The 16,786-nt window shown below is 38.3% G+C and overlaps 1 protein-coding gene across 4 annotated transcripts in view; it reads right to left on the bottom strand.

Moving 5' to 3' along the window:
- The window catches only part of MET (MET proto-oncogene, receptor tyrosine kinase), an 89,671-nt gene that overhangs the window by 49,722 nt on the left and 23,163 nt on the right, over positions 1–16,786 (bottom strand). For all 4 annotated transcript variants that reach the window (XM_052668434.1, XM_052668436.1, XM_052668437.1 and 1 more), the window contains exon 3: positions 5,662–5,853. In XM_052668434.1, the coding sequence (XP_052524394.1) occupies positions 5,662–5,853 (192 nt within the window). The remainder of the gene's footprint in view (positions 1–5,661; positions 5,854–16,786) is intronic.

Genomic DNA, 16,786 nt, shown 5'->3' with positions numbered 1-16,786 from the left:
CCCAAAGGAATCTCTTCATCATTCAAAGCATAATGTCATTGTCACAAGATACTGTGGAGGGCAAAGCAACATATAAATTCAAAAACCAATAAGCAGAATTAATGGAAAAGAATTCCTTTATGGACTATTAAAAGACTATTAAGGACTATTAAACACCAGGCACGGGTGCAATTTCCAGCTCAGGAAATCTCTGGGCCACTGAGTACCAGACATAGGAGACTACCGGGAGAAATATTGGTCTGTCCTTTTGCTTTCCTCATTACATCTCCCCTGTATGTCCTGAACTCTTCATTCAAACCCCATACTTCCTTTCTTAGCTGAAAAATCTGGCTAACAATGCTGAGATGTAATGGGTCTCTAGAAAAAAAAGCTTCCTATTTGTTATTGTCTTGAGTAAAACAAGTGCAGAGAGGCCCTGAGGAGGGTGAGTGGATGTCCTCCATGCCAACAAGCACTATCTATGCTAGCAAGTTTTGCTTCTCATGCCCCAAGTTATATTCAGTCCTGAAGCTGCACAGACGTGACAGTGTGTGACCATGCCTTGCCAACTCTTGGCTTCTCAGCTAGCCCTGGCTCATACCCAGACAGACTGAACAGCATTGCAGCCAATGAGGGACTGACTGCATCTCAGGGTGCATGTAAACCCAGGGGAAGACGCTCTTGCCTCCATGAACAACAGGATCGACACCCTACTATCCCATAGAGATGAGAGGACACCTGCAGGAGATCCTCACCTCAAGCATAGCCCAATGCTACCCCACTGCACCAAGTTCTACTCCTAGAGTCAGGAGGTCCCTAACTGCCAAAATTGCATTTAAAGAGAGTTGTTACTCATAGTAGTTGTAAAGCTGTGTGAAGACTTTTCCATCCTTTTTCCTGAAGCATAGAACCAACAAACAGTGCATTTGTTTGAGTTTGACCTCAGTGATATCAGCTTCAGGTGCATGCATTGCTCTGCTTCCAAACAGGGTTATGCTGAAAACCAGCTTCTGCATTCATCAGAGGTATCAGCCTCTTGTTCATTGTTAAGACCAAACTGAATGTGAACTTTTCAGGATCTTTTCAAACTTTCCCGTATCCCACTCTCCCAGAGCTATCAGAGAGAATTCCCCTTCCTGAAGAACTTTGCTCTTTCCTTCATTACTCAAAACTCGCTCTCTGAAGTAATACAACATTTCAGGAACAAAAAAAAAAAAGCTTCACCTTGGAGCTGACCAAAACTATAAGCATAGATTTTATTTCCTTATTTATTTGTGACGAACTATAATTTCCCTGAAATGCTGGCTAGTAATAAATGAGTCTTTTCCAGTTATGAAAGTATACTCAATGTAATTTTTCTAACTCAAGGGGAGAAAGACTGGTTTACATCAGCTGTAAATCTGATTCCACAGCTACAGTAGTGTGACTGTGTGCTGTTTTTTTAATCAAATAACCACTGTGAAATACCTGATTCACTTTGCACCCAACAGCTGTACTTTCAGCCTCTGTTCCCAGTCACAATCTGAAAACCAGCACAATAAGAAAGGTCGAAACAGCTGCAACTTCTCAACAGAAAAAAAAGGAGGGAGAAAAAAAGCTTGTTGTCGGGCTCCAGCTTAGGAAGGAAGTAAAACCATTTTTCTTGTCCGTCTCATGCGTGTCAGCTGTCTTAGAAAAATTATTACTGCTCTGTGTTGTAACAGAAACTCCACAATATTTAGTAAACTACAAACTCCAATCTACTCATGGCCAAATAAAAATTTAACATTTCTGATGCAGCCAAAACATGCTCAGTATGTCAATGGGCTGCAATTATGCTCCAGGAGAGCTTTGGAATTCACCTTCTGGCCCTAATAATATTCCTTAAAAGAGCTCATGAATCTTTGAGTTTGGACCATCTAGATTAGATTTAGATTTTGGCTGAAAAAATATATGTTTAGTAAAGGAGGCTGCATTTACTGTCCAGTATTAGTGTATAGTGCTTTCCAGAGCTGTTAAAGAGCATAATTCTTTTTAATCTAAATAAAAGCACAAGCAGCAAATAACAAGTGACTGTTTGCTGACTGGGTGAAGCATAGCAGCTTTTGCAATCTCATTATTTTTGGTTCCTCTGATGCTTTTTTAGAGTAGCAAAATACAGGCTATTCTCTGAAAAACGCTGGGTCATTAGCACAGCCATAACCTTCAGTTGAATCGCATCAACATGATCTGGCTCTAAATACATCAGAAATCTAGAATCAGCTAGCCATCATCTATGGAAGGAAAAACTGTTCTCAGAAACTATTTATTAAACCTTCTCCCGACTTTTGCAGAGATGTTGTTCTTTAAGTACATGGTAAACAGAGAAAAAAAAAATGGAAGTGGAAACAGGCTCAGAGATAAGGCATTGGTAGAAAGGCAAAAAGTAACGGGTAGAAGGAAGCGTAAAAGAAGATAGAAAGAGAAAGAAAAATCAAAGAAATCAAAGAAAGAAAAGGAGGATCAAATGGTTGACTACTGATCAAGTGTAAGCAGGTGAATGTGAAAGGATTTTTTCTTGAGTTCAGAATCAGTAGTTTGCTACTGCACCAATGGATGCAGTTGCCAGAGACAGAGGTACTGTGCAACTCTTAATCTCGTGGATAACTCCTAGTGCTGAAATTATGCCACAAACTAAATTGCCTAAACATAGACTTGAAATTTAGTACTTCAAAGAGGAGCTGCATTCATTAGAATAAATCCATATTTGAATATATATATTTTCTTTTCCTTTTAGATAATTTCTATGTAAACATGTTATGAAGATATTAATACAATATAACCTGTTATAAAACAGGTGCCCTGACAGAACCATGCAACTCATTTTCTCTGAAAGCAAATCTCCCTCTGAACAGGTGTGGTCAACTCTGAATAGCTGCAAGTTACAAGTAAATTGTAGGAGAAAATCCAACATTTTCCTGTATGAAGAGCTAAAAATGTTAGTGCAAAAGGTATGCTGCACTTGCAAAAGGTAGGTGTGCAATAAGGGAAACAACAGAGGATTCCTTGCAACACATTACAGAAGGTTTGTAAACGAAACAAAAAATGAACAGTTAAATTTCTTTGCTAAAATGTATGGGGAAGTGACTGGGGATATTGTTTTGATGAATTAAGTTACTGTTGGATTATCCTGACTTTTTAAATCCATTTTACTTCAGTAGTGTTAGTTTAATATCTCAGTATTTAATGATTTCCATCTCATTGCAGTTAATAGCAACATTTCCATAGAAACACTGAAAATCTGCTTTTGTTGGGCATTTGCTGATGAACACGTACTTCCTAGCACTTCCTAGATATCTGTAAGTATTAAAAAAATGAAAGACTTAATGGAAGTGAACATTACATTCTGCAAAAAACACATTTTCTGCATCCTAGCGACCTACTATTCCTTTCAAGAGCATTTAAAAGAAGTGAAAAACACAGAGGATTTTATTTGGAGATGGTGTCATTAAAGTTAGTTAGTATGCATATTCTGCTGGTGGTCACACCAAACTGTCATAGAAAGAGCTCCTTCTTATTACAGTATAAGACCAATGATAACTTCCCTCCGTAACTGAAGCCAATCTAGTTCAATGCTGAGAATATTTCTCTAATTGCGATGTACAGTTTACACAATAGCTTTTCTTTTGATCTGTAGCTGAACCTGGAATGGGAAATATATCCTGGAAATATGTTAATTGTTCCATGAACTGGGTAAACGTCTGAAATGTGTGGTTCAGGGCTTGAATGAGTAATTTAAGGAATCTTGCAAATAAAAATAATGCTGGCTTGTGCTTTCCACCAAAGCTCCCTAAAAGCTTTGTGACAGCCAAAAACAAATGCAGTGAGTAAGATACTGATTGTTACCAACTGTATTTTTCAGATAGGGAAATGGCTTTGGAAAGGTTAAACAAATTGCTCATGTTCGCTGTGTGAACCAATATCTATGTTTAAGAGCAGAGCGTAGGTTGCTCCTGTGCTTAGCATGTAGCTCTTAGCATTTGCCTTTCCTGCCTTAAGACTTCCTGCAGCTTACAGATAACGAAGCTGTCAAAGGAAGTTCAGGCAAAAATGGCAGGGTTGTCACTGAACATTTTGTTAAATTCCTATCTGTTAGAGGGAAAGGAGAAATGTAATTTGCTCTGATTTTCTCCTGTTTTCCACCTATCCTTCGTGGAAAATTACTTTGACCTCCTGCTTTGCAGGAGCACAACAGACTGTTGTGGGATAGGTTCTGCATGCAGTCTGTGCAGAAGGCAGTAGTAGGGGCTTTCCTTTGACAGAAATAGGTGCCAACTGTGGGTTAATAAATACTGGAGACAGTATGCACACCTGCCTACGGGGTGTATTAAGAACAGAGAATGAAGGGAAGGGAGAGAAGAAAGAGAAAGCATGTTATTTAGACTGTCTGATGACTTACACTCTACAAAGATTGTTATAAAAAGATGCAGTGCCCAACCGTCTTCTGATGGAAGATTGTCAGAATAAGAAAGCTGGAAGGGCACAGCAGCTCATGATGGCCTTCTTATTCACAGTAATTTAACAATGGTTGATGGATAACACTCCTATCTTTTATGACTCATCAGGCCATGGAATAAGGATATTCAGACTGTCAACAATTCAGGACAAGTAATACTGTCCAAGTGAAAAGGACGCAGGCACTTGGATACAAGAGGGATCCAGACATACACACCCAGGCTGGGCCCTCTGGCAGCTCTAGAAGTCAAGTTCTCCCAGGTGGTCATTGCAGGCTAACAGTGCTTGAAGTGAGATGGGTAGATAGAGGCAGTCCTCATAGCTTTCAAAGTATTTTTTCCTCTTATGTGTGACTGATAAACTTCAAAAAGACTTTTGGCCCTACGGGTTAGATTTATTTCATTATTCACCTACAAAGAAGGCATGCAGGCTAGTCTGCCTACCTAGATCAGTTATGCACACTGTGGTGGGAGACAGACTTCAGGAGCATAATTTACCACTTATTATGGAAAACGTCTTTTAGGGCAGGAAGAAATGCTGTCCAAAAGAACAGTGTGAAGAAAATGTCTTGTAAAATCTAAGATGCAATCAGAGATACTTGTAAGCATGTAGGGGAAGAAGTTAATCTCAATTCTTCAACTGTGAGTCATAATCTCGTATGGGTACAATAGCAAGTAATTTGGTGCCATAAAAGTGGATCAGTATCTAGAAACAACTAACGCTCCTGTTTCTGCACAATAAACTGTCTGAGCAGTTTACTTTAAGTTAGGTTTAATCTGATTTTCTAGGTTAAATGACAACATGAAGCACATGTCTGAAACAGTTTGAAGAACCAGTCATTCTTTTAGACCTTTCTATCCCTAGTTGGGGTTGAAGTATATTCAGTATGTATGTAGGACAGAAAGTGCAGTTTATTTTCCTTTGAACAAAATCTAGTTTGTATGGACCAAAAAAGATCTCTGAGCTTAACCAGATGGACTGTGCTGGAATTTGATCCAGAACCATTGCCCCAAACCACAAATCCCATGTGAACATTTAAAATGCTGAATGCTGCATTAGATGCTTTGTTTATGTTCCAGAGGCTCTATTTTGCTCAACAATTTGAATTTTCTAACACCCTATTAAACTGGATAATATAATACTGGTCCTCACTTTTCACTGTTCTGCAAAACTCCAGAACATTTTTTTAGTGTGAAGGTTAATATTTACCTGCATGAAGCGTCCCTCCGAAGTTCCCAGATTGGCAATGGTGAGATTCCCTTTGGTGAAGACAGATATCGAAGTTAAGAGGATGTTGTTGAACTGGCCCATGAACAAGTCGACCCTCTGCAAAGGAGTCGTAACTTCTAAGCGGTATTCATCATCTTGTGCTCTGCAGTATGAAGCATTTCTTGAAAAAGCCTGTTAGAAAATGAAGCACAGATGATTGCTGTCTTTATGAGTAAGAATAGATCTTTGTCAGAGTGAAGTCATTTAGCACAAATGCATTTGACCAAAAGTATTTTAAAACATTTCAAACTTAATTGCTTCATCAGTCATGGTGTTCCTTGAAGAAGGCAATGACTTCTTAACATTATGGGAATGTTTCTTTTAACTTCTTCATTCTGTCTGTTAGGAAGAAGACCACAGGATCCTTATTTAACCAGATGATGTGTGTATAAGAACACATATCAAAGTATCCTTTCTCGTAGTGAATTCCATAATGCTTCTTCAGCAAGGCTCTCAGAATTCTTTGATTGCAGAGCTTGACCAATAACACACTTGTTTCTAAAACACTGATTCCTAGAATACGATTCTCTAAAAAACTTTGCTTTTTTCCCCACTTTTTTTCTGCATTAAAGTAAGATTTTCCAACATTTTTCTGTTCTCTAATTCCCCACATTTGTTTCAGTAACAAGGCAGAAAAGAAAAAGATGAAGAAGAACGAGATAGAGCAGGAAAAATGTGTTTCTGATTGTGTATTTTAATGAAGCTGAGGTTGAAGCCAGATTTTTATAATTACTTAAGCTGTTATATTGATCATCTATTGCTTATGCATTATTTTGTCCAATCTCTGTATGTCTTGAGTGAACTATAATAGTTGCTGTATTTGTGGGATCTTCTTTTTTGGTTTGGCAACAGAGAATACATGTTTTTAATTTTCATTTGAAAAATTCCTGAGGAGTACACTTAAGGAATCTCTAGAGAAAAATAACCTGCTGTTCTGATAATTCAATAGTAATCTATTAACTGAAAATTCCATTACTATTGATACTATATCATCTGTTTTGGTGAATTTGTACAAATAATAACTGGGAACCCCCTAAAGGATCTCTAACCAGTTTAAATTGGGAAGTCATCTAGTGTCTTCCCACTGTAGCATACTTTATGAGTAAACATGTAGGAAGATTATAAAGGATCTTATGACGATTCCCTCTGTCAAAATCAATTCAGAGCTAGGTTTTTCCTGATTTTGTATTGATTTATAGTTACAAACATGTTTTTAAAATCCTTTTAAAAGCCTCAATTTAGCCTTTTAAAGACAGATTCTTTCCACTAAACTAAAAAGATTTGGATGTTGTACTTTAAGAACAAGTAGGAGTAAAATTTTATTTTTTATTTTCTTGGATGATTTTCCTTCTACTGTTTATAATCAAAGTATTATGAAAAAGAACACAATTAACCCCAAATTTCTTGTTGGTTATACACTGGTGAATTCTGGGGAAAAAAAAAAAAAAAAAGCAATGCATTGAAAATGCTACTAGCAAACAGTTCAATGTAATGATTCAGTCCTTTGCCATGAAATTGTTGTATTTCTGAACTGTGTCCAGCAATAGCAGTGGCAAATGAAGTTTCCTGTGATTCCTGGAGGTTCCTTTCAGCTATAGAGCCAGCTTTCCTCCAGGTGTCCTGCCATTTCTCTCTGTTATTTATGTAAAACGCTGCATAAGACCAAACAAGCACAACTGAGATCTCTACACACAATCTAATGATACAGAAAGAGGGCATTCAGATTAGACTTGATATAGCAATCACTTCAGTTTGGTTATCCACGTGCTAGAATGTTTTCTCTATATGTTTTGATATTAATCAATGTATGTTAGGAAATCAGCTAATACTTCACATTTAAGCACACTGAACATTCACTGAATACATATTTTTAACCCAGTATTTGACATGGTTAAATCATCAACAATAGACAAATTTAACTTTTCTTTGTTTTGGACACCAAACAAACTAAAGGCTTTGTTCTTTTGCACTCATATCCTATCCAGTTGAAAAATAATTCCAAAACATCTGTGCAAAAATTACTCATACAACGCGTATGAGTAGTTCAAGTGCAGAAAGATGTGCACTTTTCATGCTTTCTGAAATGATGCAGGTTTCTGAGTGTACCCTCCCCCACCTTGGGACATCTGCTCTTTGACTTAATTCCTTTCCTTCCACAAACAAAAAACAACTTTGGGGACAATGTTTCTGAGCTAACCTTAAGAAAGCACTTCCTCCTTTTTGCGCATCTCACCATGATTGGAACATCCTGACGCTCCTTGTGAAGCTCTGTTCAAGCTCATTTTAACAAGTGGCTAGATTATCCTACTTGCCCTGACACCTTCCCTAGCCTCCCTGAAGTCAGTTCAGCCACAAAGTCATTTCAGCCTTCCTCAGAGATGTTGTAATTTTGGGTATCTGCCCAAGAACCTTCAGACTGTTCCACATATGGCTCTCTTACAAAACCCGGCGCTTCGTGGACCAACAGTGTAAGATAAGCTGTTCAGAAAATACAAATGCTTTGATCCTTGAGTAGAAATAGAGAGATTAAAAGGCTACTTAGAAAATCATAGAAAGATTGATAACACAGAAAACTTCAGCAAGGAAGCTGCTTTAAATTAACTCTTTGAAGATTGAATCTCTCTCTCTCTCCCTCTGTTTCTCAGTACACATAAGTATCCTCTTGGCTGTCAATGTGGAAAAATAACTGATGTCAGATGATGCACTTGGGATGTTATGCCAAGTTCCAGTGACAAATCACACAAATATTGAAATGGACAATTAGAGCATGGGTAAGTGCTTGGGTTGGGCTATATTGCCTCTCCTGTGTTATGAGAAGTGCCAATTGCACATGATTCATAGCGAGGGCTTTGTGAAGCTACTGTAGGTGAGCCACTGGAATGCAACAAGGTGCAGGCAAGTCCTGTCTTTTGTCCACATCCAGAAGGGTAGGACATAACATATGCTATCTTACTTGTTCATAGGAGAAGTTTTGATGTTTCAGGATTTATCTTGATCTCGGTCCAGGGAAGACAAACACATCAAAGAAGTCTCCAGAAATCTTTGAGCTGGCCTATCAAAATCAGTTGCTGCTTGGCAGTTAACTGATGATTTACACCATTATCAGAATTAAAAATAATATTTTGGACACAGCTGCATATGTGAAACAAAGTGCAAAGCATGGAGAAAATCTTGAAACTATTAAAGAAAGTCAGTGTCAGTGCCTTGTATCTAGTCTAAAAAGGTAGACTCAGGGACAAAAAGTCTCAAAAGGTTTGACCAGGGACTTTTTGTGAGCTTTTCTGACATTTGCAGTAGTGTTATTTGGAGAAACAGTTCCGTAAGCATTTCTCCCGGCTGGTCTTTCTAGAGCTGGCCAAAACCTTTCTTCTTATTTAAGTGCAGTGCTCAATTAGATAGTGTTATTATGTCTTGATCTGATGCTTAATGTCTTGAATAAACTGGAAATTAATGACTTAATCACTGCAGAACATCTCATAATGTCTTGCAAGCAATTTGGAGGACATCATTAAAATTTAAATTTAATTTGACAAATTGGAGAAATGAACGGAAAGTAACGAGATTTACTAGTGTAAAATACTACATTTATGAAGGAGAATTCAAGTACATTGGAAATAGGTGGGAGTCTTGTTTCCTAGTGGTTAGTTTATATGACTTTTCACTCACTGTCTCTCAAGAATCAAATTACTAATATCAGCTTTAGTTTCATGCTGTAGGTCCTGAGAGTCTCCAGGAAGAGAAATGGACACTCAGAAGTGCCTACAGAATTTCTCTGTTGAGCATTTCTATGGTCTACCATGGACCATGGAGAAAGGAGCTACTGCCAGATAGCTAGAGACTGATGTACACAAATGGCAAAATCCATTTTCAATGAATAGCTGCTGTAAAGAAAATGAATGGATGATTCTACATAGCAAATTGATTCCCAATCCAATTTAAAGTCGAAACAGTGTGAAGACATTTAGGAAATCACCGGAATAGTTTCTTATCTCTTCTGCTGTGGAGGTCAGCGAATCAAGATGAGTAAACTGCAGTTTTCAGGAGTGTATTCTCTTATATACAAATACATAATTGTGAAGAACTTACATGCATAACAGGGTGAACAGCAACAGTAATTGACAAGAAGACAAAAGAACCTCTTCAGATTTTCCTATCTCAATTTTCCTGAGTTTTCTCGCCAACAAAGTTTTGCTGTTCTGCAGTGCATCCACGTTCTCTGGGTAGCGTACAATATCTCTCTCCAGATGAGAAACACATTTGATCACTCTATCTTTCCATATGAAAGACAAGAAGTAAAATTCTGGCTCCAGTAACATTGGTGAAGCCAAGATATTGTCTGAAAAGGACGAGTGACTTGATCAGCATCATGCTAGAGGTCTACTAGAAGATTTGGAACTTGTACCATCTCTTTTCCATCCCCAAATTAAAAAATGTGAGGTACATTATGAACCTGGCCTGTCTAATGTTCTTATCTTTGAAAGGAATTCTTGGATTTCATAAACCTCATAAATCTTCCCAGCTTACATACCTGTCTCTTCAATTGTGAACTTAGGGAAGATCCTTGTTCTTATAACTCCTTGACAAAAATGAAGTAGGAGAAAAATAACGAGGACAACCTTTCTGGCCTCCAGCACATTTAGAGGCCCTGTTCACTCTGCGCCTTTTTCTCTCAGTTCCCTTGGGAAAGGGACAATCTCCCCTCTCCTTTTCCAGGTGGTTTCACACCATAGTTGGTTGGATGGATTAAAGCACAAGGAAGAAAATTAGATATATATATGTAGCTTTCTACGCTGGTCCCATGGAGGAGTATTTTTTCCTCTGCAATTTGCAAGAACAAAAATTTGTGAAATTGACCAAATTTCACTACTAGCAATTCTAAGAAGGAACACTCACATTTGTTTTTCTCCCTTAGTGCAACTGTCTCAATTCTTTGATTATAAGCATAATCAGTGACCATACAAGGAAAAATTATGGACATTCATTTTTTGTAAGTAACTGAACAGAGAAGAATCTCTTGTGAACAAACTTCAGTGCAGTACAGTGAAACCAGTCAGAATGCAGGAATATGAGAAACAGAAATTCTTTGGATGCAGCATTTTGGCTTTTGCCAGCAAAATCGACTGCAGTTCTATAGTTGGAATTGTCACCTGTTGGATCAACACAGCAGCAGTGTGAATTCCCAAAACTTGCTGCTGCATTTCCAAGAAGTAGCTATGTGTATCTAAACAGGGATGTCCATATAGCCAAGCTAGTTGTATGTACTGTTTAAAAGCAGGCTGAATATACAGTGACAATATTCCTCATTGGCACCAAGATTACCAAGATCATATTCTCTCATTTCCTTTGTTAGATATTATCAGTGATGAGCTTTGGTCTTTCATGTTGAACTATTGCACATATTTATATCAATGGGCTCAGTATATATATCCTTGGAAAGAAGTATTCCAAATGGATAAGTCAGCTTTTATTTGCAGTGGGGACTGAATGGAAACCATACTGGAACAGTCTGCTGTGCACAGCCCACCTGCTGCTCTCACAGCCCAGAAAGACATATAATGTCCACGTTAATGAGGCCATGATAGGTAGTAGGTAGCCTACTAGATACATATGCTCATCTTCAAGCACTATTCATTCTATCAAGCAGCTACCTAATATCCATGCTCTTGGGAAGAATAGAAATCATTCAGAGTTCACATCACAAAAATGTATTTTAAAACACATCATACAAAAAGTGATGTGAATTTTAAAGCATAGTTTTGCAAAGCAGAATTGTTCTTGTGATAATAAGGAGGGGAAAAAACAATAAAAAATTGCATGAGCCAGTTTCACTTGTGGGCACACATTTCTCACCAAACAGTTCCTACAGAGGATATACTGTGTATGTGATCACTTCATGAGACAGTAGGTGTTGAGAACTCAGTCCAGTGTTGCCTGAGAACTGAACACAGCTGTGGTGAGGGACTGGGTTCTTCTGTTTCTAAGAACTTCTGCTGGAGCACTGTAACATAGCTTTACAAGGAAAAAGAGTTTCTTCCTCTTTTTGTTTTAAACAAAGAATTGTTTCCCTCTTCCTTCCTCCTCTTAGTATTATTCCTCATGTATTTGAATGCAAGTCAAGTGGGTTTTTTGTTTGTTTGTTTGTTTGTTTGCTTGTTTTTTAATAAAATACAGGGGAAGTGTGTTCCCTTTCTGAAAATAAAATTTCAATTCTCAACTGCAAAGTAAGAGACTTAAAGAAAAAGCAAGATAGAAACCATTAAGCAACCATAATTATGCTGTGGCCAATACTATGCATTACTATTGCCTGGCCATGGTCACAGTAACACAGGAAGCTAACCCTTCAAAACAGTATTTGTTGCAAAAGAAGGAAAAATTTAGAGGAAATTACTGGAAGATCTTTAAGCTACACTTTGAGCTTCCAGGACTTGATCTGGAACTCACTTAAGTCAAAGAAAGTATTGTGCAAATGACTCCCAGAAAAAGAGAAATCTTTAAAGAACTCCACTGAAGTAAAATTTTACACAGTATAAACCCACTAACTCCTATACTTGTTGCCTTGATCTACTTCACTGTTAAATGAGGAGGGGAAGGAGGTTTACAGTAGTGATGCTCCACTTAAGGTAATAAGGTAAAAAGATGTCCACGTTAAATGTAATTAGTTAATACAAATTAAGATGATTATATGTTCTATTGTCAAGATCATTCAAAGAGTTATTTGCTTTTGTCATTGAACAGTGCTGCATTAGTTCTTGTAATTTGGTTAGTGCATTAGCACTAAGTAAATCTTATTGATTTGGGAGATAAAATGGACCTAAGTAATCTTCGCATTTTGCTTATTTCCTTTATATTAATTTAACAGCTAACTCAGTATACAGATTATCAAATCAGAGGTGTTGACTAATTACAGATGGTGAATAAATAAAATAAGGTATAAGAGTTGTTGCTATGAACAGTTTAGGTATACATTTATGCAGTACATTAGGTGCATTTTCACAGAGAAATCCTTATTTATGTGGAACCTGTGACGATGCAGAAAAGCTATGAGTTTCATGTAAATCAGATATTCTAAAATAATGCTATGTGGAGACTCTTACTCCAAGAGGATATTGCTCTACAACTGCACTTGCAGCCAGAACAGTGGTACAAGAGATGTGTGGGATAGAAAGGAGTCCAGAAAGTAGGAGAAAATCATACAATTGGCCCTAATTTCTAGTAGTGTAAAAAGAAGAGTTGCATAGGCCTTGAGAAAATGAAGCTATCATTAGTACGTCCCCCAGGATCATTCTTCCCCTAACATTTCATTGTATTCACTCACTGCACATCCAGTAGAACTAATATTTCTTTGTGACCTGCTCTTACTTTCTGAAACATTTATTCAATAGTTTTTATTCCTTTGCAGTACTTTTTTTTTTTTTTTTTTTTTAATATATATTTAGCATGGGATTTGACTCTGATTTTACTTCTGTCTGTGGAAATTTAGGAGTAATTCCACTCAGATGGAAAACTGTCTGAGTTCTTAACCTAGAAAGTCCAAGTGACACAACAGTCTCCTGGATACTAATTGCCCACTGTTGCTTTAGTGAGCAATAGTGCAGGAGATGGTGACACGTGGTCCTGAGTCAGATCAAACTGTGAGCAAAGAAATTGCTGAGGTAAGGGTGGTGCTGAAGGAGCTGAAAGGCAGATGTCTGCCTTGTCAGGGCTTTTGTTCTAAATGCAGACAGGATAAAAAACTGTCTTTCATAGATGGGCAGAAATGGAAGGCTGAAAGCTTGTTAGACGCTTACAATACTGTGGTATCTGAGATGGATGCCCTCTGGATATGCTTCTTCATCATTTGGCAGCAGAAGCTGAGGGAAATTCATTCCTGACTTAGAAGTCTCAGCTAACCATCAAAGCCAGGTGGGCTAAATCCCAGACTTAGTAGATACGCACGTGGTGCACTGCAGAATCAGCTTCCTTTTCTCTGCAATGTGGATTTGTATACAAAGAAACCCAACCAGCTCTCTCGGTAGGGGTGACAGTGTCCCATTGCAAACCATCCATCTGCAGACTAGATAGAAACTTAAAGCAGAGGAAAGGAACCTTAGAATTTGCTTTGCACCCAGGAAAATAGACTTAATCTGAATACTGTGTCTCCAGTGAGTGTACTTAATGCTGCATGCCTACTGGTCTAAATTTTGGAAACCTCTTCCTGTGGGACCGTAAAGATTTTCACATTTTGTCAGAGTTACACAGGATCAGAAAATCATTCTATGCCCAGCTCTAGTCTTTAGAGTTTAAAGGGTTTCAGAAACTCTGAGGAATAAAAAACACATGACCAGAATATCCAGACATCAATGTGAAAAATTAAAAAACATTTTCTGCTTGAAATGATTTCTGTGAAATTCCAGAGAAATGCAGTACTATCACTCTCCCACACTAATAGCCAACAGGGATCCCTGCCTTCAGTGGAAGAATTTGATTAAAAACTCTGGAAATGGAACATTATTAGTAACTCTGGATGATAAAGCAGTGCCCTTTGCAAAAAATGGTAGGTTAACGGATACCACTTTTTCACAGAGAAATCCAGCTTTCAACAAGAAGATGATAAAATACCAAGCAGCAGCACTGGGAGCCAGAGACAGGTCCTTAACGGGAGATCAGGAGACGAAAAACTGTAGTTTTTCAACACTTAGATTAACAGGTCAGCCAGCCCCCAAGCCCCAGATAGGCCGGAGCTTGGAAGAGTCTGCATATACCTACATGGTACTTTCTGAAGAAGGTCCTTGACATGCTTTTTTCCTTGCCTTGCCTTTTTCTTGGGAACTTTCTTGTGCCTTCGTCCCTGGGCAAGCTCAGGGACAAAACAGCCCTCACCTCAATGGTTTATGCCTCTGATGAATCTGGCCCAGCCTGAGATAACCATAGCCATAAGTGTGCCTAGCTTCTTCTTTCATGCAGTTCAGACTGTTCCTGCAGCCATCACACTCTCTCCAGACATGCCTTGCAAGACTGAGTGGGTAGATGGCACTGTACCTAATGCTGGAGGGTCTTGGCTTGGCAAGCACACCTTGCCTTGCACTTCGTGCCATGAAGGACTCAAGTAACACTGGTAGGCTATTTCCTGGACTTTCAGCAGACAGGAATTGAATGTAGAACAGGAATGTGGATGCAGCCCATCATTTTACTAGCATGATTTAAGCCTGTTTTAAAGGGTGTCACTGTGCATTGCTCATCACTGAATTGCTCTTTATTTATCCTTTTGAGATGTCAGAACCCATAGAGTAGCTAGCACAAAAACTGTATGGCTAGGAGCAGGCTTCATGCCCAGGCAGAGCTCCGTGTCCCATTTGATGTAGCATTTAAAAAAAAAGAATAAATGATTGAATCACTCAGATGGATCCTGGTGCCTGACTTTTAGGGGAGGGAACTATGCACATTCTACTCACAATACAAATAAACTTATTATCTATGTTGCGAGATTATCCAAATAAGCCACATCTACCCTTCCTAACCAGAGAGACGTGGTGCTATTTTTAAGCCTGCTAATATTTTTTTTAAGCCAAATAGTGTGGGATATTAGAGTTACAGGGCTTTGGAAGAGTTATTTGTCTCTGTTTATTTTATTAAATATTCCTAGACATATCCTAAGGATGACAGATCAATAAGTGCCTTTGTGGTTTCCTGATAGAAGGCAGCAATTATTTTCTTCCATTAAAATATAAGCATAACCCAATTTTACTCATCTATCATGATATGTAATAGTAATAAAGAAGCATCGGCATGTGTTCATTTTACTGTAATTTTATCTCTTGTTTTGGTGATTTTCTGTTTTCATTTCGTGTTCTTCCAGTATGATTTTTATCTCTTTGTGCCTTTCATTTGACAGGAGTGGCGACCAGCCTGTCTTGCTTTAGGACACTTGTGGGAAATGTAGTAAAAGCTATGTGTGGTTTCTCTTTTCCCAGAAAGTAAATGGAGTATGTTACCCTCTCATCTGTCCCTACACAAGGAACTTCTAGAGATTATTTCATTTTCAAAGATGCTTTTCCACAGAACTCAGTAGGGATTGAAACTGGGTAGCTCACAAAAGTTTGGTAAATAACAGACACAGAAAAGCTAAACAAAGCCTATAAGATCTGACAGTTGATATATATAGTTGAGATTGCCAAGGCTAAACTCAAACCATTTTCCTCTTGTGGAGAGTCCCATTCAAGTCATGACAGAGTTTGAGACTACCAGGCTACATCCACAGATGAAACAAGCAGCATTTGTCTCCTCAGCTAAGTACACCTCCACTCCAATACCACGGCTGAAAGTGACTAAAAGCCAACATCCAGTTTCCTTGCTGTGGGTGAGGGGATTCCTGAACAGTGATTCAAAACCTTCTACAGCAGCTACCTCTCGGATATATTTCTACTGACTTTGGCAAGAAAACTCCTTTACTACAACTCCACATTTTACTTTTAATTTGAAACCAGTTCAATTTCCTCCTTTCTGTCACCCAAGTGACAGACAGCTCTTCACTGACAGAAATTCTCAGGAGCTGTTAACTAGTCTCAGCTCCACTGAAGTACATCTGATATCAGACAGATTAACCATCAGATTAACTTTTTCTAATCCTGACTTCAGTGAGTTCGGGCTTCACCTTCTGAAGTATTCCACTTAAACACAACTGAAAATGTTTCATTTTGATTTTAAAATGCTTTCCACAAGCACTGGAATAAGTGAAGCACAGTTGAGCCTGGATTTACATCTTGTGGTTGGTTGACTGCACTCTCCCACTGAGCTATGAAGAAACTTTTCCCATGGGTGAGCAATTCCTTCTCTAGTCCCAGTTAGTCCCTCTGCTGTTTATAAAGGGGCTCCTTGCACTTCATCAGTTTCCACAGCCTGAGCATATATTGAATCTGTCTCTAGAGCCACACTTGGATTCACATCTGTAAAATTTCTAAAGGTTGCATTTGTCAGGAGAACTAACAGAAAGACAGGCATATCATAACACTGATTTAGAAAACAAGGCTAAAAGCTAACAAATTTTATTAAGCACATCAAGATGAGTGTAAGGTGCTTTTAAAAAGAT

The sequence above is a fragment of the Tympanuchus pallidicinctus genome, unplaced genomic scaffold, assembly GCF_026119805.1.
Source record: "Tympanuchus pallidicinctus isolate F22 unplaced genomic scaffold, pur_lepc_1.0 scaffold8, whole genome shotgun sequence".
NCBI classification, from domain to species: Eukaryota; Metazoa; Chordata; class Aves; order Galliformes; family Phasianidae; genus Tympanuchus; species Tympanuchus pallidicinctus.
The sequence above is the reverse complement of the archived record's forward strand: the minus strand, read 5'-3'. Positions and strand labels throughout refer to the sequence as shown.